At 41.6% G+C, this 20,793-nt stretch overlaps 1 protein-coding gene across 5 annotated transcripts in view; it reads left to right on the top strand.

Annotated features, from left to right (window-relative positions):
• The window catches only part of ABI1 (abl interactor 1), a 147,083-nt gene that overhangs the window by 94,898 nt on the left and 31,392 nt on the right, over positions 1–20,793 (top strand). For 3 of the 5 annotated variants that reach the window (XM_084859101.1, XM_084859099.1, XM_084859103.1), the window contains exons 3-5: positions 15,014–15,190; positions 19,184–19,198; positions 19,887–19,987. In XM_084859101.1, the coding sequence (XP_084715227.1) occupies positions 15,014–15,190; positions 19,184–19,198; positions 19,887–19,987 (293 nt within the window). The remainder of the gene's footprint in view (positions 1–15,013; positions 15,191–19,183; positions 19,199–19,886; positions 19,988–20,793) is intronic. The other 2 variants (XM_084859100.1, XM_084859102.1) reach the window with 1 other exon arrangement.

The following is a 20,793-nucleotide window of genomic DNA, read 5'->3' as shown; positions in this document are numbered from 1 at the left end:
AACAAAGTTACTCTTAAAAGCACCAATGCTGTACCTTTTAAAGTTCTCTCCTCTGTCCCCCCCCCCGCCCCCCTCTTTACATGAGGGTATTTCTCTCTATCAGGCAAAATGCTGCTATGAGTACTGGCAAACATGAAGTTAATCCAATGAACATTTTTATAATGAATAACGCTTATAATGAACATCTTTACCTTTCCTGGATGCTCACCCTCTTCCCTGAGTATGAAGCAAGATGGCCAGGTGCTTGAAAGGCATATGAGGCCTTATTGCTTGAACTGGCCCATGTTTTTCCTGATGTCCAGCCTCTCATCCTTGTATTCTTCTCTTCTGGAGGTCAAAGCTCATGCTTCAGCTAAACTGGTTGAGGCTAAGAAATCTGGAGGCAGGACAACAATGCAAAAACCGGGGATAAGCTCTTTAGTCTAAGACACTACAGGAAGTTGCTTTTGTTTAAGCAGGGCTCCTAAAGAAGAGTAACTCAAAATGTGTTGGGCTTACTAAAATGCGTTTCTGTCTTCATACCTTTTGGAATTTTCCTCCCCCGTTGTTTAAGAAATGTGGAGGACTCCAGGCTTCCTAACCTTTATTAGGTGAAACAATTCAATAAGGCCTCATATGCCTAAAGCTGCTTGACTCTTAAGATGTCACTGAGCAACATAAGCCCTCCGAAAACCATTGAATGTAGCCCATCCGAACCGTGGATCCTCAGATGATGTTGGACTCCTATCATCCTTGCCTCTTGACCATGCTACAGCTCCTATCATCCCTGCCAGTTGACCATGCTGGCTGCTGCTGATGGGAGTTGTAGTCCAATGACAGCTTGGCATCCAAGGTTGGGAAAGGCTGATTTAGTGAAATGAGGCTACTTGGAAGACAAATTTAAAATCTGGGAAGAAGTTCTGAAAGTTAATGCACAACAAGATATAGTTGAAATACATATTTCAAACTCGGCTCCCCGCATGCAGGTCTGGCACCAGAAATTTACAATGACCTAAAATACAATATTTTGTAGATCTGATGCTGTTCAAACTAAGAAGGGCCTTCATTTCATTATGATTCCAGATGGTAAAAAGCTCCGTGTTGGAAGGGTGCTAATGTGAACAACAACCCCCCCCCTTCCATTAAAGCAGAGGTCCCCAACCTTTTTTGGTTGGTGGGCATATTTGGAATTTTGAGACAGTGTCATGGGCACTCTCACAAGATGACCTCCATAATGGGCATGCCTGGTCACAAAATACTCATTTCCCAGAAGGCAAACTGGTGAAACATAAGAAGAGCTATGCTGGATCAGACCAAAAGTCTGTCTAGTCCAGCATTCTGTTCACACAGTGGCCAACCAGCTTGTGGAAAGCCCACAAGCAGGACACAAGTTCAATAGCACCCTCCCACTCATGCTCCCTAGCACCTGGTACGCATAAGTATACTGCCTCTGACAATGGAGGTAGCATATAGCCATCAGGACTAGTAGACATTGATAGAACTGAAGGACAAGGCAGAGGTGGGGTCTGAGCTCCAAAACCACAAAACCATTCTTTTGAACCCAAATAAAGATGGTGCTGGAGGGCAGCATTTTGCTTTGCAGCATGGCAACTTCCCAGTTTTAAAAGTTTTTATTAAAAAATCTGAAAAGCTAAATTTAAAATCAGGAGGGGTAGGGAGCCTGGTGCATGCCAAGGGAGGTGTCATGTTGAGAGGCACCACACTGGAGACCCTAGCATTGGAGACTCTGCACATATGTACTGTGAATAAGGTGGAAAGCCTTACCCACTGCTCAATTTATTGTAAGACCATAACAAACTGGCTTTCTCCTTTTCTTAGGAAAACCCAGTACTGGTTCGTTCCTAAGCAAACTTCCATTTCTTATTGGAGATATAGATTTGATGCTCAGATTTGATGCTCTGACTTGGATTCTTGCACTGAGCAGGGGGTTGGACTCGATGACCTTGTAGGCCCCTTCCAACCCTACTATTCTATGATTCTATGATTCTGTTTCTGTTACTTTGAGCTGTGGTAGTTGGAACAAATTTTATGTAAATAAATGCTGTGTCCTCTTGATATGATTCTCTGTGTTGTTTTTAAGGAATTCTGCATTATACTTATGTGCACTGTAAGACCATTTGTCTTATTATGCTGTTTTATCTTAATTGCTCTTTGTTTATACAGCAGTAAATGTCTACATTCATAAAATAGGTATGTTATACCGCAAACATAAACCAGAATCCAAATGTCTAGGAAAGGACGTTTTGTGTGCACCAGTCCGCTTTACAAAAACATCTTGATCTGAAACACTACACAGATCTGAAAGAACTTGAGAGAATGAATATGCATACTCACATTCTCCATGACATACACATTTTTGAAGACTCAAAATATAATTCTAAGGGCTGTATGTAATTCCTCCCCCCCCCCGCCCCACATTTGTCCGAGTGCTTAATGTTATTCTCCAGTTTTGTTAAAATCCTGACTGCAAAGTTTCTGAGAGATGGCACTGATCTTCTCAGTGTTTCATGGGGTTCCAGTTCATTTAATATACAGAGTACCTGAAGGGCAGCAGTTACTTAGTATAAATCTCAAAATATGCTATGTGAATGGCATTGCCTTCTCATGAGGCCAACATTATCATCCATTTAAATGTAGCACCTGATCTTAATGAGTCTGTTTTCATGAAGCAATTTCACATATTGGGCAATTATTTCCTCTCAGTACAAAAAGAGAGAGGCTTCATTTTTCTTGGCCTCTTTTTGTGTTAATTGTGACCTAACGCTACCCTGCGCAAGTTGGCAACAAAGTGTTTGGATCCTTATTGTTTAAATGTGAACTGCTTTTGCTCGATTTGAGGTGCGTGTGTGTCCCCAATTAAGGAAGGACTGGATCACTGTCTAGGATGAAATATGAGCCAGACAGTAGCATACTAGGCTGGGAATTATAAGCTCTCAGTTCAAATCCCAGCTCTTCCTCCAAACCACTAGGGAAAAAGCGATCTTCTGGCCTTATTCAAAATACTATTTCTGTGCTGCCTTAGAAGCAATATAGACATTATTGGAACCTTTACTGGATGCAATGACTTGGGAAATATGTTTGTAGTAAGGAAATGACATTCTAGAGACTTGGGAGTGGAATCTACTATAACAGGGACTCTATTTCTTTTGTAGTCTGGTACTGGGAATGCAGGTGGAATTTGATCTGAATTTTGATGCGAACTGATCTGCATCTCTCAGACTAATATCCAAATCAGAATTATCCTTTGAATTTTGGATGTCTCTGAATGTTGCGATGCAGTTCTTGGTTCAAAAAACCATACCCAAATGCATTTGACAATGCATGTTTTACAATTAAAGATGTTTAGCAATTGTGTTTATTTACACAACGTATATACTGCTCTACATCCAGTAAAATATCCAAGCAGTGAACAGTAAATGGAAATAATAATAGTCATAATAATAGTCATAATTATTATTAAGATACAGACTTAAAACCTTTAAAATCAGATTGTGCCAATAAAACTGTGGCTAGTTAGTCAGAGGAGGCTTGTTTAAACAAAAATGTCTTCAGCAGGCACCAAATACCAAATGTTGGTGCCAGTTTGACATCTACAGGCAGGGAATTCCATGGACAGAGAGCCCACACACTAAAAGCTGTACTCTGAGTGGATTCCAAACAGACTGCAAGTCCATATGGAACCACCAGGAGTGCTCCATCTGATGACTGGCCAGTGACTGGGAGAGGGCGGTTCCCAAGGGCTTTATTAGAGAGAGGACCTCCTGGGCACGGGCCCAGAAACTTCTGTGTTGTGCCCCAGATCTTTTGAGCTCTCCTAATTGCCATTTTTTAAAACATTTTCCCATTGACTTCCATTGGAAAATAGAAATGGCCATAACATTTTTAGTTTGTATGATAAATACATGAAATATGGAGACCTGGTATCCCCCATGGAGCTGATTGAACCTGGCAAATTTCAGGCAGTTCCGTCCAGTGGTTTTTGTGCTAGGCACAGGTAAAATTTGCTATTTTCACAAAAATCTGTCCAAGCAAAGAGCTATAATTTTTTTGTGCTTCCACATAAGTCCATGGGGATTGGGGACCTGGCAGCCCCTATAGAGCTGACTGAACCTGCCAAATTTCAGGCAGCTGGTCCAGTGGCTTTTGTGTTAGCCATGCGTAAAGTTTCCTTTTCTCAAAGACTAAAACAAAAAGTAAAAACTGTCAAGCCACAGAGAGGATTAGAGATCTTAATCAGAAGGTGTTTAAGGTGACCATTAGGAGGTCACTATCCCTAATCTCTGGCATAGGTTTTCTTTTGAGGTGCAAAAGACCTCTGTTCCTCTACTTTTCAGCCCTTACATGCCCACTGTTGGGAGCTTGCTTGAAATTAAATTTTGAAGAGGGAGATGGAAAGGAAGAAAGAATTCCATGTGAAATACTGGTATTTCACACAGCATCTGATTTCATTGCCCCAAACTGGGACCTTTGGCTTCTGCAAAAGTTTTAGTAGCTTCAGTACAGCGAAGGATCAGCCTCCACAAACTTCTTTCTCCCCCTCCACTCTAATTTCTCCTAAATAGCTGTAGGACACAAATTATTCCAAAAGGAGGGTTAGGACTATGTGGTATCATGATCGAGGAACTGCTGAGGCTTTTAAATAGGTTCTAGAGGGTTTTTTTTTTTAAGCTAGAAAAAGCTCTCAGCCACCTCACCTCATAAAGTTAATTTAAATACATGCAATCCTTACAAACCCCCCACAGCCTCCTAAATTCCTCTGAAGTACTACCTCCCTGAAAGGAGCCACTTGGTTTAGGGAATTCTCTCTACTCTCCCCCCCCCCCCCGTATTTCCAATCACTATTCTTCTTTTCTTCTTCCCTCCCTATCCTGTTCTTTCTCTCTCTTCTTTATTCCACCCAGAGCATATCTTCAGGAATTTTTAAAGAGAATTCTCTTCGGCGGGCAAGAGAAGTTCTGAACTGTATTTGACTTTATACAAACAGACAAGAGGGTTAGGTTTTCTCCTTCTCACTCAAGTCTTTGAGAAAAGTGGGTTCACATGGTTGCAGATAACCAAATCTGGGGCTGTTTTGCTTGTCAGTTGCCATTATCCAGCAATAGGAAGGGCTGTAGCTCAGTGGTAGAGCACTAGCTTGGTATGCAGAAGGTCCCAGGTTCAATCCACAGCATCGCAAGGTAGGGCTAGGAAATAACCCTGCCTGAAACTCTGGAGAGCCGCTGCTGCCAGTTAGCATCAACAGTACTGGGCTAGATGGACCCAGAGTCTGACTCAATATAAGGTAGCTTCCTATGTTCTTATGAACAGAAAGCTTTAATAAAAAGGAGTTTTTGGTTTGCCTTTTAAGTGGAGGGGAGATAAATACTGCTCTTTTATACAATCCTATGTATGCCTACTCAGAAGCCCCATTATGTTTAATGACGCTTACCCTCAGGAAAGTGTGCATAGGATTCCAGCAAAACTTACTATTGCAGGGAGGTTTGCACCCTGATGTTCTGCATGTTTGCTCAGAAATAAGTCCTGCGTTGTGAGCATGGTACTGCAGGCTTAAGACAGCGCCTACCCAGTTCCAGCTACTGAATTGACTACCCTTTCAGCTTAGTTCGATGCATGTTTTGTCATTTGTGAGTCTTTTTTTTTTTTTTTTTGCATGAACTCTAGCCTCAGCAGTGAGGGAAAGGCACTTAGTACATGCTCAGAGTTTCTCCATAACTTAGCCCTAGTTTTGAAAGCAGACTCATTGGCTGAATCCTGGTGAAGTCGTGGTACAAATGATGTTATGGGGTGGAAGATACAATGAGAGCTTGTGCATAAGGAGGAGGAGGTAGAGGAGAGTTACACAAAACAAAACATCTGTTTTTATGAAGAGTTGCTGGAAGATGGTAAGATGAGGAGGGATGGTTGCATGGAGGGGAATAGAATTGGTAGGGGAGAATGTAAGTGCTCAGTGGTGAAAGAAAAGCATTCTGCATATGCTCAGAGGCACTCTCTATTTAAGAACATAAGAAGAGCCATGCAGCATCAGACCAAGGTCCATCTAGTCCAGCATTCTGTTTACACAGTGGCCAACCAGATGCCCACGGGAAACCCACAAGCAGGACATTAGAGCTTCGGCTATTGGGCGGTATAGAAAGGAAAATAAATAAATAAATAAATAAACATGAGTGCAATAGCACCTTCCCACCCATGTTCCCCTGCTGCTAACATTGGTGTAATGTAAATAACTTCTAGTCATTCTAAGTTTGCAGGCATGTATATCCTTCAGAAACTTTGCAGGTTTCTTACCTGGGGGACACATCTAATGACCTGTGCATTTTCATACAGATCTACCCAAAAACTATTGGGGGAGGGGGTGAAGGGAAGGGAAAGCAAATCACTCCCTCCTCCAAATTGGAGAACTCCCCTTCCATGTTAACTGCTGTACCAATCCTTCTGAAACCATGCTGGTTTCTTACTTAGGGACACCTCTAGGCTGTCTGTAATTTTCAGAACAATGGTCCACAAGGAACAGAGAGAGAAATATGTCCTCTTTTGGAGACCTCAAAATGTCAAGGCCATCCTTGCACAAAACCCCTTGCGGCTATCATTCTGAAATTTGGCAGGCATCATCTCCTCTGATGGGGTAATGAATCCTGAAATTTTTATCCAATTCTTTCAAGGAATAACAATGTTATTGGCAGTTCCCTTTAAAAGAAAATCAAATACAAACTCTGCACCTATTTTTTCTGACATTGGGCAGGTGTAATCCCCTTCCAGGGGGTTACTATGCCTGAAATTGCCATACAGTTCTGACCAAGCGAAAAAAGTTAGTTTTTTTCTGATTTCCTATGGTAGTCAACAGGAAGCATAAAGATTCCGTCAGTGCACACTTCTTATGTATGTATGTAATCTGTGCACACACGTAAGCACACCACATGCACACACACCACACACACATATTAGAGGTCCACTTAGACTTGGAGATAGAGATAGAGATAGATGCACGTGCAAATTTGTGTTATGGGCCTGTGCCCTGGATCTTTTAAGAACCTAGCAACGCCCCTGGTGCTTCCTCAAATATCCTGGTCTCAAGTAGTTTAGGGCTTTATGTTGTTGTTCAGTCGTTCAGTCGTGTCCGACTCTTCGTGACCCCATGGACCATAGCACGTCAGGCCTTCCTGTCCTCCGCTCTCTCCCGGAGTGTGCTCAAGTTCATATTCATTGCATCGGTGATGCTATCTAGCCATCTCATCCTCTGCCGTCCCCTTCTCCTGTTGCCTTCAATCTTTCCCAGCATCAGGGCTTTATACACTAAAACAAAACCTTAAACCTGGCCTGGTAGCAAATAGCCAGTATAGTCCTCTCAGTAGAGGTGTTACATGCTGAAAAGGGACAGCTCCTGACAGTTGAGCTGCTGCAGCTTCTGGACCAACCTTAAGAGCAGCCCCACATAGGGTACATTGCAGTAATCCAGTGTTGAGGTTACTGGCACTTGTACCACTGTGGCCAAGCTACCCCTGTGCAAGAGAGGCAGTAGCTGGTGTGTCGAAGCTGATAGAAGGCACTCAGAGCTGCCATGGCCACTTGGGCCTCCAGTGATAAAGATGGGTCCAGGAGTACCGTAGACTATGAACCTGATCTTTCAGAGGGAGTGCAACCCTAACCAGAACAGGCAATAAACCTATCTCCTGGACTTGAGAACCACTCATCTGCAAGGCCTGCATCTTGCCAGGATTCAGCCTGTATATTGGTCTTCATCCAGCCCTTCACTGAGTCTCGGCACCGATCCAGGAGTCATGCCGCTTCACCCGATTCAGATATCACAGGGAGCTGTGTGTCATTGACAAACACTGACCATTTTCAGCAGGTTCATATAGATGTTAACCAACACTGGGGACAAGGTGGTATTCTGGGGAACCCCGTAGCTCAATTGACAAGGGGCTGAGGAATAGTCAACCAGTGTTACTTTCTGAAATTGACCCTGCAGGTAGGAACGGAACTACCATAACACAGTGCCCCCAGTGCCCAACCAATGGAGCTGATCCAGAAGGATACCATGGTTGATGGCATCAAATGCTGATGAGAGATCAAGTAGAATTAATGATTTCACTACCCTTGTCCCTCTCTCAGTGTTCCATCAGAATAACCAAGGCTGATTCAGTCCCATAACCAGGCCAAAACCCAAACTGAAATGCCCCATCATGACCTTCTCAAGTACCTTCCCCAAGGAAGGGTTATTCGCAGCTGGACGGTAGTTGTCAAATACCATTGGGTGCAGAGCTGGTTTCTTCAGGAGTAGTCATATTACGTCCTCCTCAAGAAATGCATACGTATATTTAGATAAAATAAATTTAGAAGTGCATATTTTGGGAGAAAATACATTCAAAATACTTGTTAAATATGTTTTTATATATGAATTTCCATGCAGATTATTTTTTAAAATTGCACACTAATGTAGAAATGGGACAGACCTATGAATGAACACATGCCAAATTGAGAGACTAGCAAATAGGCTGATCCATCTGGCACTGGGTGCAACACCCCAGAAATATATTGTTTTTAGAAATAGCATTGCTAGTCTTTAGGCCTGTTTTTTACAGGCATGAAAGTCTGTGTGGGCAATGTCTGGTGAAATGTTAGAAGCTTGAGGATTTTTCAGTGCAAGGCATGTAGCTTCAGTGTCTTGAAGCTCTCTTTGCCTTCCCCTCTGAGTTGCAGAAGCAAAATAAGCCCCCCAAAGAGTGCAAAATATACAAATGAGCTTAATTTTGGATAATTTATAGAGGTCACATAACTGAGCTCAGCTTAGGCTATATTAGCCCATTTTTAACATACACTCAAGAAGCAGAGAACTAGTGAAGATGACTGTAGCTCCTTCTTTACATATTTGATTATGGCCTAAATCCATCCAAATCTAGCAAAAGCTAGTCATATTTAAGTCCCAATAAAATTAATATCAGAAGTTAGCTGGACTAATCAATCCCTTTCTAGTTTCAATGGGACTTTAATATCGATTCTTTGGATTTAGTCCAGTCACTGCACTAATGTGTTGTACACAACCAGTAGAGTGTGTACGAAAGCTGCAATTGTGGCAATTGTCAGTACGTTTGAATGGACGTTACCATCTGCACTGACAAATAGACAGAAATGTACACTTTTATTTTTCTTGATAGGGATGCTGAGGATTGTGTGGCATATACTGGTCTTTATAGGCATTGTTGTTCAGTCATGTCCGACTCTTCGTGACCCCATGCACCATAGCACGCCAGGCCTTCCTGTCCTGCACTCTCTCCCGGAGCGTGCTCAAGTTCATATTCATTGCATCGGTGATGCTATCTAGCCATCTCATCCTCTGCCGTCCCCTTCTCCTTTTGCCTTCAGTCTTTCCCAGCATCAGGGTCTTTTCCAGAGAGTTTCTCTTTGCATTAGGTGGCCAAAATATTTGAGCTTCAGCTTCAGTATCTGTCCTTCCAATGAGCAGTCAGGGTTGATTTCCTTTAGGATTGACTGATTGGACCTCCTTGCAGTCCAGGGGACTCGTAAGAGTCTTCTCCAGCACCACAGTTCGAAAGCATCAATTCTTCGGCGTTCAGCCTTCCTTATAGTCCAGCTCTCACAGCCATACATTACTACTGGGAAAACCATAGCTTTGATTAGATGGACCTTTGTTGGCAAGGTGATGTCTCTGCTTCTTACTATGCTGTCTAGGTTTGCCATAGCTTTCCTCCCAAGGACCAGTCTATAGATGAATCTGTATTGACTGATTTATACAATGCAAACATCTTTCTCTAACAACCATAATGGAATACTGGAGCATGTATTTTTCTAACCAATTTGAAGATGTCAAACAAGTATCAAGCAAAAATTTCTAGTCCTTGGTTTTCTATCCTCTCTCACCTTTTTAATCGCTTCTGGAATTATTACGTGCTCTGATTTGGGGAATGCCAAAAAAGGCTTCTTTTTTCTTTAATCACTTTATAAAAGGTAATAATTTGGAATTATTCTAAAAATATATATTTTGACAGCTGTTAAACAGATTAACAAACATTTGAGAGTTGACTTTTACAGACTTAAATGCATTTTGTTCAAGAAATGCATGACTAGGAATGTGTATCCCTGCACTGGACAGAATTACAGAATCCAGTTTTTTGGAGTATATAATTCTTTCTTAACTTGTCAGTTTTCTAATGGATCTTGTCTGTCTCTTCTCCCTCTGCTCCTCTGTTGTATACATGTGCTAAAAAGTTCTGATTTTCTTATTTCATAGTAATGGAAAGAAAAATTGAGAATGGACAGTTTGCAATATTCAAAGCCTCTTAAATTAGAAGGGTCTGGGTGGGAGCTTGAAAATGGAATGGTTCTTAAATTCTACACCCCCTAATATGCGTGTTTGTATACTCTGGGCATATTGTGGTCCACGTTGCTGTCTTCTCAAGCTGCACCTTTAATTCTGCAAGAATGCCAAATTCTACACTCTTAGCAATTTTCCCATCAAAAGAAATTGTGTAGTTTGAGAAGGCAGGAATATATGTATAGTTTGCATTACATTTAGAGTTTGGGTTTTGTAGTTTCAGGGTCTGAATCCTTTCTGAGTGGGTCCTTCAAATTCCTTTTGTGCTCCATCCCTTTCTTTCTTACAGCATTTCGCTCTTCGTCAACTTTCTTGTAGTTCCAGGAATTTCTGGCTCTTGTCCTGATATCAAAGTGTGCTTATAGCAAAGGCTTTCTTTTCCTGTGATTACATGTAGGTTATTGTTTAGCTTTCCCACTTCCCATGTATTACCTTGCATAAGCAGAAGGATACAATTCTGTAATTGTACCATGAAGTGTAATTGCAAGGATGCATGGGAGAAATGAGCATGTGAAGCCATAAGCTATGCCATGCAGGGCCACCCAAGATGGACAGGTCATGGCAGAGAGTTCTGACAAAATGTGGTCCACTGCAGAAGGAAATGGCAACCCACTCCAGTATTCTTGCCAACAAAACACCATGGAACGTATCACAAGGCTAAAAGATATGATGACGGAAGATGAGCCCCTCAGGTCAGAAGGTGTCCAATATACTACTGGGGAAGAGCAGAGGGTATTTCCAAGTAGCGCCAGAAAGAGTGAAGCGGCTGGGCCAAAGCCGAAAGGACACTCAGCTGTGGATGTGTCTGGTGGTGAAAAGAAAACCTGATGCTGTAAAGAACAATATTGTTTAGGAACCTGGAATGTAGGGTCAATGAATCAAGGTAAGCTGGAGGTGGTAAAACATGTGATAACAAGATTGAACACCGACATCTTGGGAATCAGTGAACTAAAATGGACAAGCATGGGCGAATTTAATTCAGGTGACCATTATATCTACTACTGTGGGCAAGAATCCCTTAGAAGAAATGGAGTAGCACTCATAGTCAACAAAAGAGTGGGAAAAGCAGTACTGGGGTACAATCTCAAAAACAATAGAATGATCTCAGTACGAATCCAAGGCAAACCATTCAACGTCACAGTAATTCAAGTCTATGCCCCAACCACTGTGGCTGAAGAAGCTGAGGTTGATTGGTTCTATGAAGACCTACAACACCTTCTAGAACTAACACCAAAAAAAGATGTCCTTTTCATCCTAGGGGATTGGAATGCTAAAGTAGGAAGTCAAGAAATCACCGGGATAACAGGCAAGCATGGCCTTGGTGTACAAAATGAAGCAGGACAAAGGCTAATAGGGTTTTGCCAAGAGAACATGCTGATCATAGCAGACACTCTTTTCCAACAGCACAAGAGGCGACTGTACACATGGACATCACCAGATGGTCAATATCGAAATCAGATTGATTATGTCCTTTGCAGTCAAAGATGGAGAAGCTCTATACAGTCAGTCAAAACAAGACCTGGAGCTGACTGTGGCTCAGATCATGAGCTTCTTGTTGCAAAATTTCAGCTTAAAAAGAACGTAGGGAAAACCACTAAACCATTCAGGTATGACCTAAATCATATCCCTGATGAATATACAGTGGAGGTGAGGAATAGATTTCAGGGATTAGACCTGATAGACAGAGTGCCTGAGGAACTATGGACAGAGGTCTGCAACATTGTTCAGGAGGCAGCAACGAAATCCATCCCAAAGAAAAAGAAATGCAAGAAAGCCAAGTGGCTGTCTGATGAGGCTTTCCAAGTAGCTGAGGAAAGAAGGGAAGTGAAAAGCAAGGGAGAAAGGGGAAGATATATCCAACTGAATGCAGAGTTCCAGAGAGTAGCAAGGAGAGACAAGAAGGCCTTCTTAAATGAACAATGCAAAGAAATCGAGGAAAACAACAGAATGGGAAAGACTAGAGATCTCTTCAAGAAAATTGGAGATCTCAAGGGAACGTTTTGTGCAAAGACGGGCATGATAAAGGACAAAGAAGGCAGGGACCTAACAGAAGCAGATGAGATTAAGAAGAGGTGGAAAGAATACACAGAAGAACTATACAGGAAAGATCCTAGTGTCCCTGATAGCCATGATAGTGCGGACACTGTACTTGAGCCGGACATCCTCGAGAGTGAAGTCAAGTGGGCCTTAGGAAGCATTATTAACAACAAAGCTAGCGGAGATGACAGTATTCCAGCTGAGCTATTTAAAATCCTAAAAGATGATGCTGTTAAAGTGCTGCACTGAAAATGCCAAGAAGTTTGGAACACTCAACAGTGGCCACAAGACTGGAACAGGTCAGTTTATATTCCAATTCCAAAGAAGGGCAACGCCAAAGAGTGTTCAAACTACCGCACAATTGCGCTCATTTCACATGCCAGCAAGGTGATGCTCAAAATCCTACAAGCTAGGCTTCAGCAGTATGCGAACCGAGAACTACCGGAAGTACAAGCGGAGTTTCGAAGAGGTAGAGGAACTAGAGATCAAATCGCCAACATTCGCTGGATCATGGAGAAAAATGTCTATTTCTGCTCCATTGACTACACTAAAGCCTTTGATTGTGTGGATCACAACAAACTGTGGCAAAAATTCTGAAAGAGATGGGAGTACCAGACCACCTTACTTGTCTCTGAGAAACCTGTACGAGGTTCAAGAAGGAACAGTAAGAACTGGACATGGAACAACCGACTGGTTCAAAATTGGGAAAGGAGCATGACGAGGCTGCATATTGTCGCCCTGCTTATTTAATTTATATGCAGAGTACATCATGAGAAACGCCGGGTTGGATGAATCTCAGGTCAGAATTAAGATTGCCGGGAGAATTATCAACAACCTCAGATACGCAGACGAGACAACCCTAATGGCAGAAAGCGCAGAGGATCTAAAGAGCCTCTTGTTGAGGGTGAAAGTGGAGAGTGCAAATGCTGGTTTGAAACTCAACATTAAAAAAACTAAGATCGTGGCATCTGGCCCCATCACTTCCTGGCATATAGAAGGGGAAGAAATGGAAGCAGTGACAGATTTCATTTTCTTGGGCTCCAAGATCACCGCAGACGGTGACTGTAGCCATGAAATTAAAAGATGCTTGCTCCTTGAGAGGAAAGCTATGGCAAACCTAGACTGCATAGTAAGAAGCAGAGACATCACCTTGTTGACAAAGGTCCATCTAATCAAAGCTATGGTTTTCCCAGTAGCAAGGTATGGCTGTGAGAGCTGGACTATAAGGAAGGCTGAGTGCCGAAGAATTGATGCTTTCAAACTGTGGTGCTGGAGAAGACTCTTACGAGTCCCCTGGACTGCAAGGAGGTCCAATCAGTCAATCTTAAAGGAAATCAACCCTGACTGCTCATTGGAAGGACAGATACTGAAGCTGAAGCTCAAATATTTTGGCCACCTAATGTGAAGAGAAAACTCCCTGGAAAAGACCCTGATGCTGGGAAAGATTGAAGGCAAAAGGAGAAGGGGACGACAGAGGATGAGATGGCTAGATAGCATCACCGATGCAATGAATATGAACTTGAGCACACTCCGGGAGAGTGCGCAGGACAGGAAGGCCTGCCGTGCTATGGTCCATGGGGTCACGAAGCGTCAGACACGACTTAACGACTGAACAACAACAAAATGTATGCAAACCAGTTTGTATATGTCCAGTTTTTTTCATTACTCATTTACGTTCAGCACATGACCAACAAGATCAGCCCAGATATTAGCAATTGAACATAACCCAGCTACACCCCTTTCTGGACAGGGATAACCTGGCTTCAGTTATCTATGCTCTGGTAAACTCTAAGTTAGATTATTGCAATACGCTCTATGTGGGGCTGCCTTTGAAGATGGTTCAGAAGTTGCAGCTCATGCAAAATGCAGCAGTCAGATTGATAACTGGGACTAGAAGGTATATAAGACCGACTTTGGTCCACTTGCACTGGCTGCCTATATGTTTCCACACTGAATTCAAGGTGCTAGTTTTAACCTATAAAGCCCTACATGGCTTGGGACCGCAATACCTGATGGCATGTCTCTCCCAAATGAACCTACTTGCACTCTGTGTTCAGCATCTAAGGCCCTCCTCTGGGTGCCTCCTCTGAGGGAAACTCAGAAGGTGGCAACGAGGGAGAGGGCCTTATCAGTGGTGGCCCCCCATCTGTGGAATGAGCTCCCCAGTGAGTTCTGCCTGGCACCGACATTATTATCTTTTTGGTGCCAGGTTAGGACCTATCCCTTTTCCCAGGCATTTTGCAGGACATGATGAGTTTTAATCAATCCTGCATGTGTAGTTATGACTGACTGTTCAAAGTTGCTTTTAGTTATGTGTTGTTTGTGTATATTTTATGTAAATGGCTTTTAAACATTTTATGGTGTATTTTAATGTTTTAACTTCCATAAACTGCCCAGAGACCTTCTGCTATGGGATGGTATAGAAATGTAATAAATAATATAATAATAACCTGCCTCCCAAACAGTTCAGGGCTGAAAATCAAAATCAAACAGGTTGTAGAGGAATGAAAGAGGGAAACATAGCAAAGCACACAGTGTACATTATGTATCTTGTGAAAAGTGTTACTGCCTTATAACTCAAATATTTTAAATTCAAATGTTACTTCATGATTGGGCATAAATGTGTGGCTTTTGCTTTCTTTGTAGACGGTGGACATACATAAAGAGAAAGTGGCCCGCAGAGAGATCGGTATTTTGACAACCAATAAGAATACATCCAGAACACACAAAATTATTGCTCCAGCAAACATGGAGCGTCCTGTAAGGTATATTCGAAAACCTATAGACTACACAGTGTTGGATGACGTGGGTCATGGTGTAAAGGTAAGAACTCTGCTCTCTTCCCAACCATCCTCAATTATTTGGGGTAGCAAATAGTATTAGATGTTTATATTGTAGCCTGTTTAAAGTAGTTCTAAGCTCTTAAAGAATTCTGTTCAAAAATATCTTAAAAGTATACAAAATTTGGCCAGGAGTGGGCAATTTCATACTGCTTAAAGCAGCGTATTAAGCGTTTTGAACCCAGCTGGGTGGTGCAAGCATATTGAGACTTCCATTCACTAATCGTGCGGCATACAACATCTATACACTGGACCAAATAATGGAATCCCAAACACGTGCTTGGCATGTGTCTGTCAGTTCCAAAGGTCTGGTGGAACAAAGGTTTTCACTAATCTGATAGAATGGGCCTCCCTAGGGAGAGAATTCCCTAGTTACAGTTTATTAATGTGAAGGAACTTAAATGAAAGGCTCTTAGAGTCTATCAGCTGCCTGGCCATTACATCTTTTTTCACTGGAAAAATGACATAGATGCAGTAGTGTTTAGTATACAGAAGGCAGAATATTGGCTTGAGCTTCAAGAATCCTGCATCTCTCTAGACACTGAATTAAGATAGTGCCATGACAGAAAATAAGAAACTTCAATGGCTATGGTCCAGTTCAGAAATAACAATAAACTCCCCAATCTAGCATTGCATCTAAACCCTAAATTGTGGTTAGTTGAAACCAGAGTTATGGTTAGTTGAAACAAGCCAGCTTCATAAACTGTGGGTTGAAGTTGTCTTGTTTCAACTAATCATAGTTGTCTAGGTTTGGACATAATACTTAGTTGTGCCTAGTCTGAAATGGAAGTGAGAGCTTCTGAATTTCTCCTGGCTGCATGAGAGGAGGAGAGGGGAGTGGAGAGTCCACAAGTCTGAGGTTTGCTATAGCTTTTTCTGTAATGATAACCCATGATTTATTGTTGCATCTGAATGAGGCTAGTATATCACTAGGCTACAAAGAAACATAGCAGTTCAGTGATATTTGCATCCAAAGTTTTCTCAGGCATAATGTTTGTTGGCATTACATTTTCTTGTTTTAGTCCCTCCTGCGTCCATGGAAGAATCTTATTATTAGATCTTTTTATAGAAAATAAAGATGGTCCTTTTCATCACTTCTGTCTTGGGCTAACCAGTCGGCATTGCTATGGCATTCAGATGCTCTGTGATTCTGATGGTACTGTCTGTTTTAGCTCTACTTTGCTAAATGCTGTGGTAACCAGGGAATAGATGCAATCATGTAAAAACAGAGGCAGAAGGGAACAAGGAAATAGGCATACCTTGACAGAGCTGCTCCTTTCCACCTTAAAGCAATGTATGCAAGACTTTTTCCTTGAATCTACTGAAATGCTTTTTAAATTATTTCGAAGTCATGTTAAAGCAGATGCCACGCAACTGTGTTTTTAAGGGACTACAAAATGACAACCATTGTTCGAATAATATCTCTGTTACATAGAGTTACTATGTTCTTAGCATACCTTTTTTGTATGGGAAAGAGGAAATGCCAGAACACTGATCTACACAAAGTTTTACAGGAAAGTTTTAGGTTCCTTTATAAAGTTGACCGTATCATATTGCAATTTTTCAGTGGTGTGACCGGAGGTCAGTTCCACTGCTCTCAAGCAGGGGGATATAAATGGGGAGAAGACTTGGTGAGGGACAGTGTAATGTGCCAAACTGTGAAAAAAACTTCTAACTCCCCCACCACCATGACTGTGTTCTATTTTCTGTGTGTATAGAGAGTTTGTGCTTAATATTGTGTATATTCAAGACCAGCTTTCTTTTGGTTTGTTTCCAGAACTGATGATTTTGTAAGTCCATACTGAGTTTTGGAAATTTAAGATTTGATATGATTGGGAGCTAATACTTTGGTCTGGCAAATAAAAAAGCATTTTGGGGTTGGGGGCGGCTGGACTGGCACACTTCACTAAAGAGGTTGATTCACATCTGTGTGCTACTATGGGAGCTAGTTAAGAGAACTAAGCATGTGCTTGGAAGTCCCTTTTTCAAATCCCACCTGCAGCCATGAACTCTTTGGGTAGTCTTCTGCGAGCCACTCTCTCTTGTCATGTGGTGCCTGAACTGCAATATGGGTGTGAAAATACTGACCTAACTTTCCACAGTGCTTTAAGGGTGACTAAAATAACGTCTGAAGCACTTTGAATACTTAAGTAAAGTACTGACAGTTATATTCTCGGCCCATTTAGAAGGGGATAGACTTTCTAGGCAGAAAACACTGTTTTGTAGGACTACATTGCATGTTGCTTGGAAAAACAGAAATTAATTTAAAAATATTAATTTATGAGATTTCTATAATCTGATATTAGAATCCAGCACCAGGTAGCTCTTAGAGAATTTCTGTACGGTTGTCTCGTATGAAAGACATTTATGCAAATGCAAACTGATGTACCCTTCCTTATTAGTACTGATTTTCTAAGTGCAGATCTTCTGAATAGAAGATTGCTTTCCCAGATTATAAGTAATATATTTATAATTAACTAAGATAGAAATGCATATTTCCTATCTAATGCCTTAGATAAAAATTTCTAAGGGTAGAAATGCATATGCTCAGGTGAAAAACCCTATTCTTTACCTTAGTTAGTAAATGCATCCATTTAAATAATCATTAGATATACCTGACATTTTGGTGGTAGCATCATGAGCATTCAAAATGTTCTACAATCCTTTTGTATCTTCCTACCATTCTTGTGATGTAGGTCATAAATATTCTAATTTTACACATGGGAACATGTGACTGAGAGATGACTCAGAATTACCAAATTAATTCATATCTGAGCAGACTGACTGCTAGACCGTGCCGACTTTTTACCTTCCCATTTCTTCTAGCTGGGTTCTTTTCCCCCAAGGCTCTAGCATCAAAACAGAAGGTCAAAATACAAATGCCATGCATATGAAGCATATGTTAAAGGGAGAGACAAATGTTGTAAGGGTGGGGCCATAGCTCAATAGTAGAGCACAAGCTTTTCATATAGAAGGTCACAAGTTTGATCTTTGGCATTTCCATTTAAAATCTTGCTACCCAGGATCCTACCAGGCTTTAGAATTGCTGACAGTGAGAGGAGAGAACATTGCTTTAGATAATACAGTGGTCTGATGTAAGATAAAACAGCTTTATATGTTCACAGCAGTGGCAAGTATAAACTACAGACTGGTTTGTATGATCCCACATTGTGGGAAATCATACAAAGCAGTGTAAGCTGCTTTGGAAATTCTGTCGTAAGAGCAGGGTAGATTCTCCCACCCTTAAAAAAAACCAGCTTATCCACGTTGTTGCATATTTGGGTGCACAGCCACATAGAAAGAGGATAGTGTGAACCAGGCTGGCTGAGAGCTGGTGGTAATCTCTCTAAGATACAAACTGCTTGGGGAAAAGCAGAACTGGAATCATTGGAACTGCTACCAGCTCATTGTGTATTTAACCTGGCCCTTACCATCCTTTTTCCAAACAAGTCATATGGAGGAATTAGAATTTATCTGTGTGCACTGGCTGTGTCCAGGACAGGAAGATCAACTTTGTGTGTGTTTGGGGGGATTTTCATGTAATCTCCCTTAATAGGAAGGGTTCCATTTTGTTAAACGCCAAGCAGACATGGGTCAAAGAACGTTTTTTGTGGTCCTGGTTCTCCACCAACACCCATCCCGTCTACTTGCAGCCATTTCAAGTGTTTTCAGGCTGTTTTAAATGTATTTATTAGTTACATGTCAATTGCGATAGTGTGTCACAATGGCCGCAGCCACAGCATCATATTTTAAATTGCTGGATCAAGACCAAGCCGAACATAACTCCTTTTGTGGAAATCCATTCTGCATTCTCTTGAGTGAAAATTTATTTCTGTACCTGGACTGCACTTGTCAATTACAATGAAAAAAATGCTGCAAATATTGTACCATTATCATTTAAACCTGCCATATGGACAGTAATAGATTTGCCATTAATTTCTACTTTTCTTCCTCCTTTTCTTTTTGCCAACGTAAGTGGCTAAAAGCCAAGGTAAGAAGAGTTATTTCTCATTTGACCCACAACACCCCATGACAATAGAGGCTGCGGAGCCATTACACCTGAAAGCTCTCCCTCTCCCTCTCTCTCTCTCTCTCTCTCTCTCCCCCCTGTACTTCTCTGCTCCTTTTTGCATAGGTTATTTAGATGTGTTGAACTTCAGCTCCAACTGATAGTTAATATATCGCTGATATATTGATAAATGCATTTTATCCATAAACATTTAATTTATCTAACACACATAGTGCTTTGCTTTGATTCAGTAGGCGCTTTTCTCTTATTGTCTTATGTTTTAGACAAGGTTTCCCAGAAACACTTGCATGCCTATGCTAATCAGATAGCTGGACTAAATAAATGTATTAGTAAATCCTGAATACAAAATAGATTCAGCGGATCTGACATGGTCAATGAAATAAGGTTGGTATAGGAGCCATTAGTTATGCTTAGTGCAGCTTAGGTTTTATTCATGGTGGGCATAAAATCACAAAGGAGGGGAGGAGGGAATAAAATGTTTAGACATGGGATTTCTCTTATTATGTTTAATCCAGTATGCAGTAAAAGAAGCTGTGGTTTAAAAGCTGTCTGGGAATCCTCTCATCATATTAGTGAACTGAAGCATTGCATCAATATATAGTTTGAGCTATTTCAGTCCCCCAAATTAAAGCATTATTCTGGTTTTCAGCATGGAAACAATCAGCCTGCGAGAACTGGCACTTTGTCAAGAACAAATCCGCCTACACAAAAACCACCAAGTCCTCCCATGTCAGGCCGGGGAACTCTGGGGTAAGAATAAGACTTCTCATTCTGCTTTTATGTGGACAAAGAACACAGTTTTAATTGCTTATGTCAACATTATCTAGCATTTTTGAGGTCTTGTTGTCTTCTGCTACTTGTGCAGCAGCTTACTTCTAAAATAAAATATTAGTTTTAGGATTGAGTATCTTTTCATCGGCTATGGCTTATGTTGAATAATTGGCAGTCTCCAAAGTACTGAGTGCACTTACTTAAAAATAAGGTCATCTGGTTTCAATGGGACCATCCCCTGAATGAGTGACTTGTAGGATTGCAATCTGAGCTAGGAGACTGCTGGTTAGTTTCTGTTAAAGTCAAAGGTAAGGATTTCTAATTTCTGATACAGATACAGAGGGTGTTCGGTTTATGTAGTCCGACACCTAAAAAAATGGATTAAACTGGGATGTAGTCACCATATCAATCTGATCTGTTTGCCTTACTGAACATGGCTGGTATTTCCTGTTTACAGGGCTGGATTCACCAAAGCACCGTTAAGCTCTGTAATAGGAACCAAAGAATATGGGATTGGGTGGTTGGAGTGATATGTATTCATTAAGCTTGAACCTAAGTAATTGAAGTCCTGTTGCAAGCAAACACCTCCTATTGCAGCCTCCCCAACCTAGGGCCCATGGTGGCCGGGAATGACTAGAGTTGTAATCCAGCACATCTGGAAGTTGGGGAAGGCTGTATCTACTGCAGGGATGTTGAACCCCTTTTAGCCAAAGGCCAAATTCCATTCTGGAGAAGCTCTGGAGGGCTGCATTCCAGTGGTGGATGGGGCTGAAAGCAAAAGGGGT

The sequence above is a fragment of the Heloderma suspectum genome, chromosome 5 (assembly GCF_057233095.1).
Source record: "Heloderma suspectum isolate Gila_16-S chromosome 5, 16-S_ref, whole genome shotgun sequence".
Taxonomy (NCBI): Eukaryota; Metazoa; Chordata; class Lepidosauria; order Squamata; family Helodermatidae; genus Heloderma; species Heloderma suspectum.
Note: the sequence above shows the minus strand (reverse complement) of the source record. Positions and strands in the feature narration are given on the sequence as shown.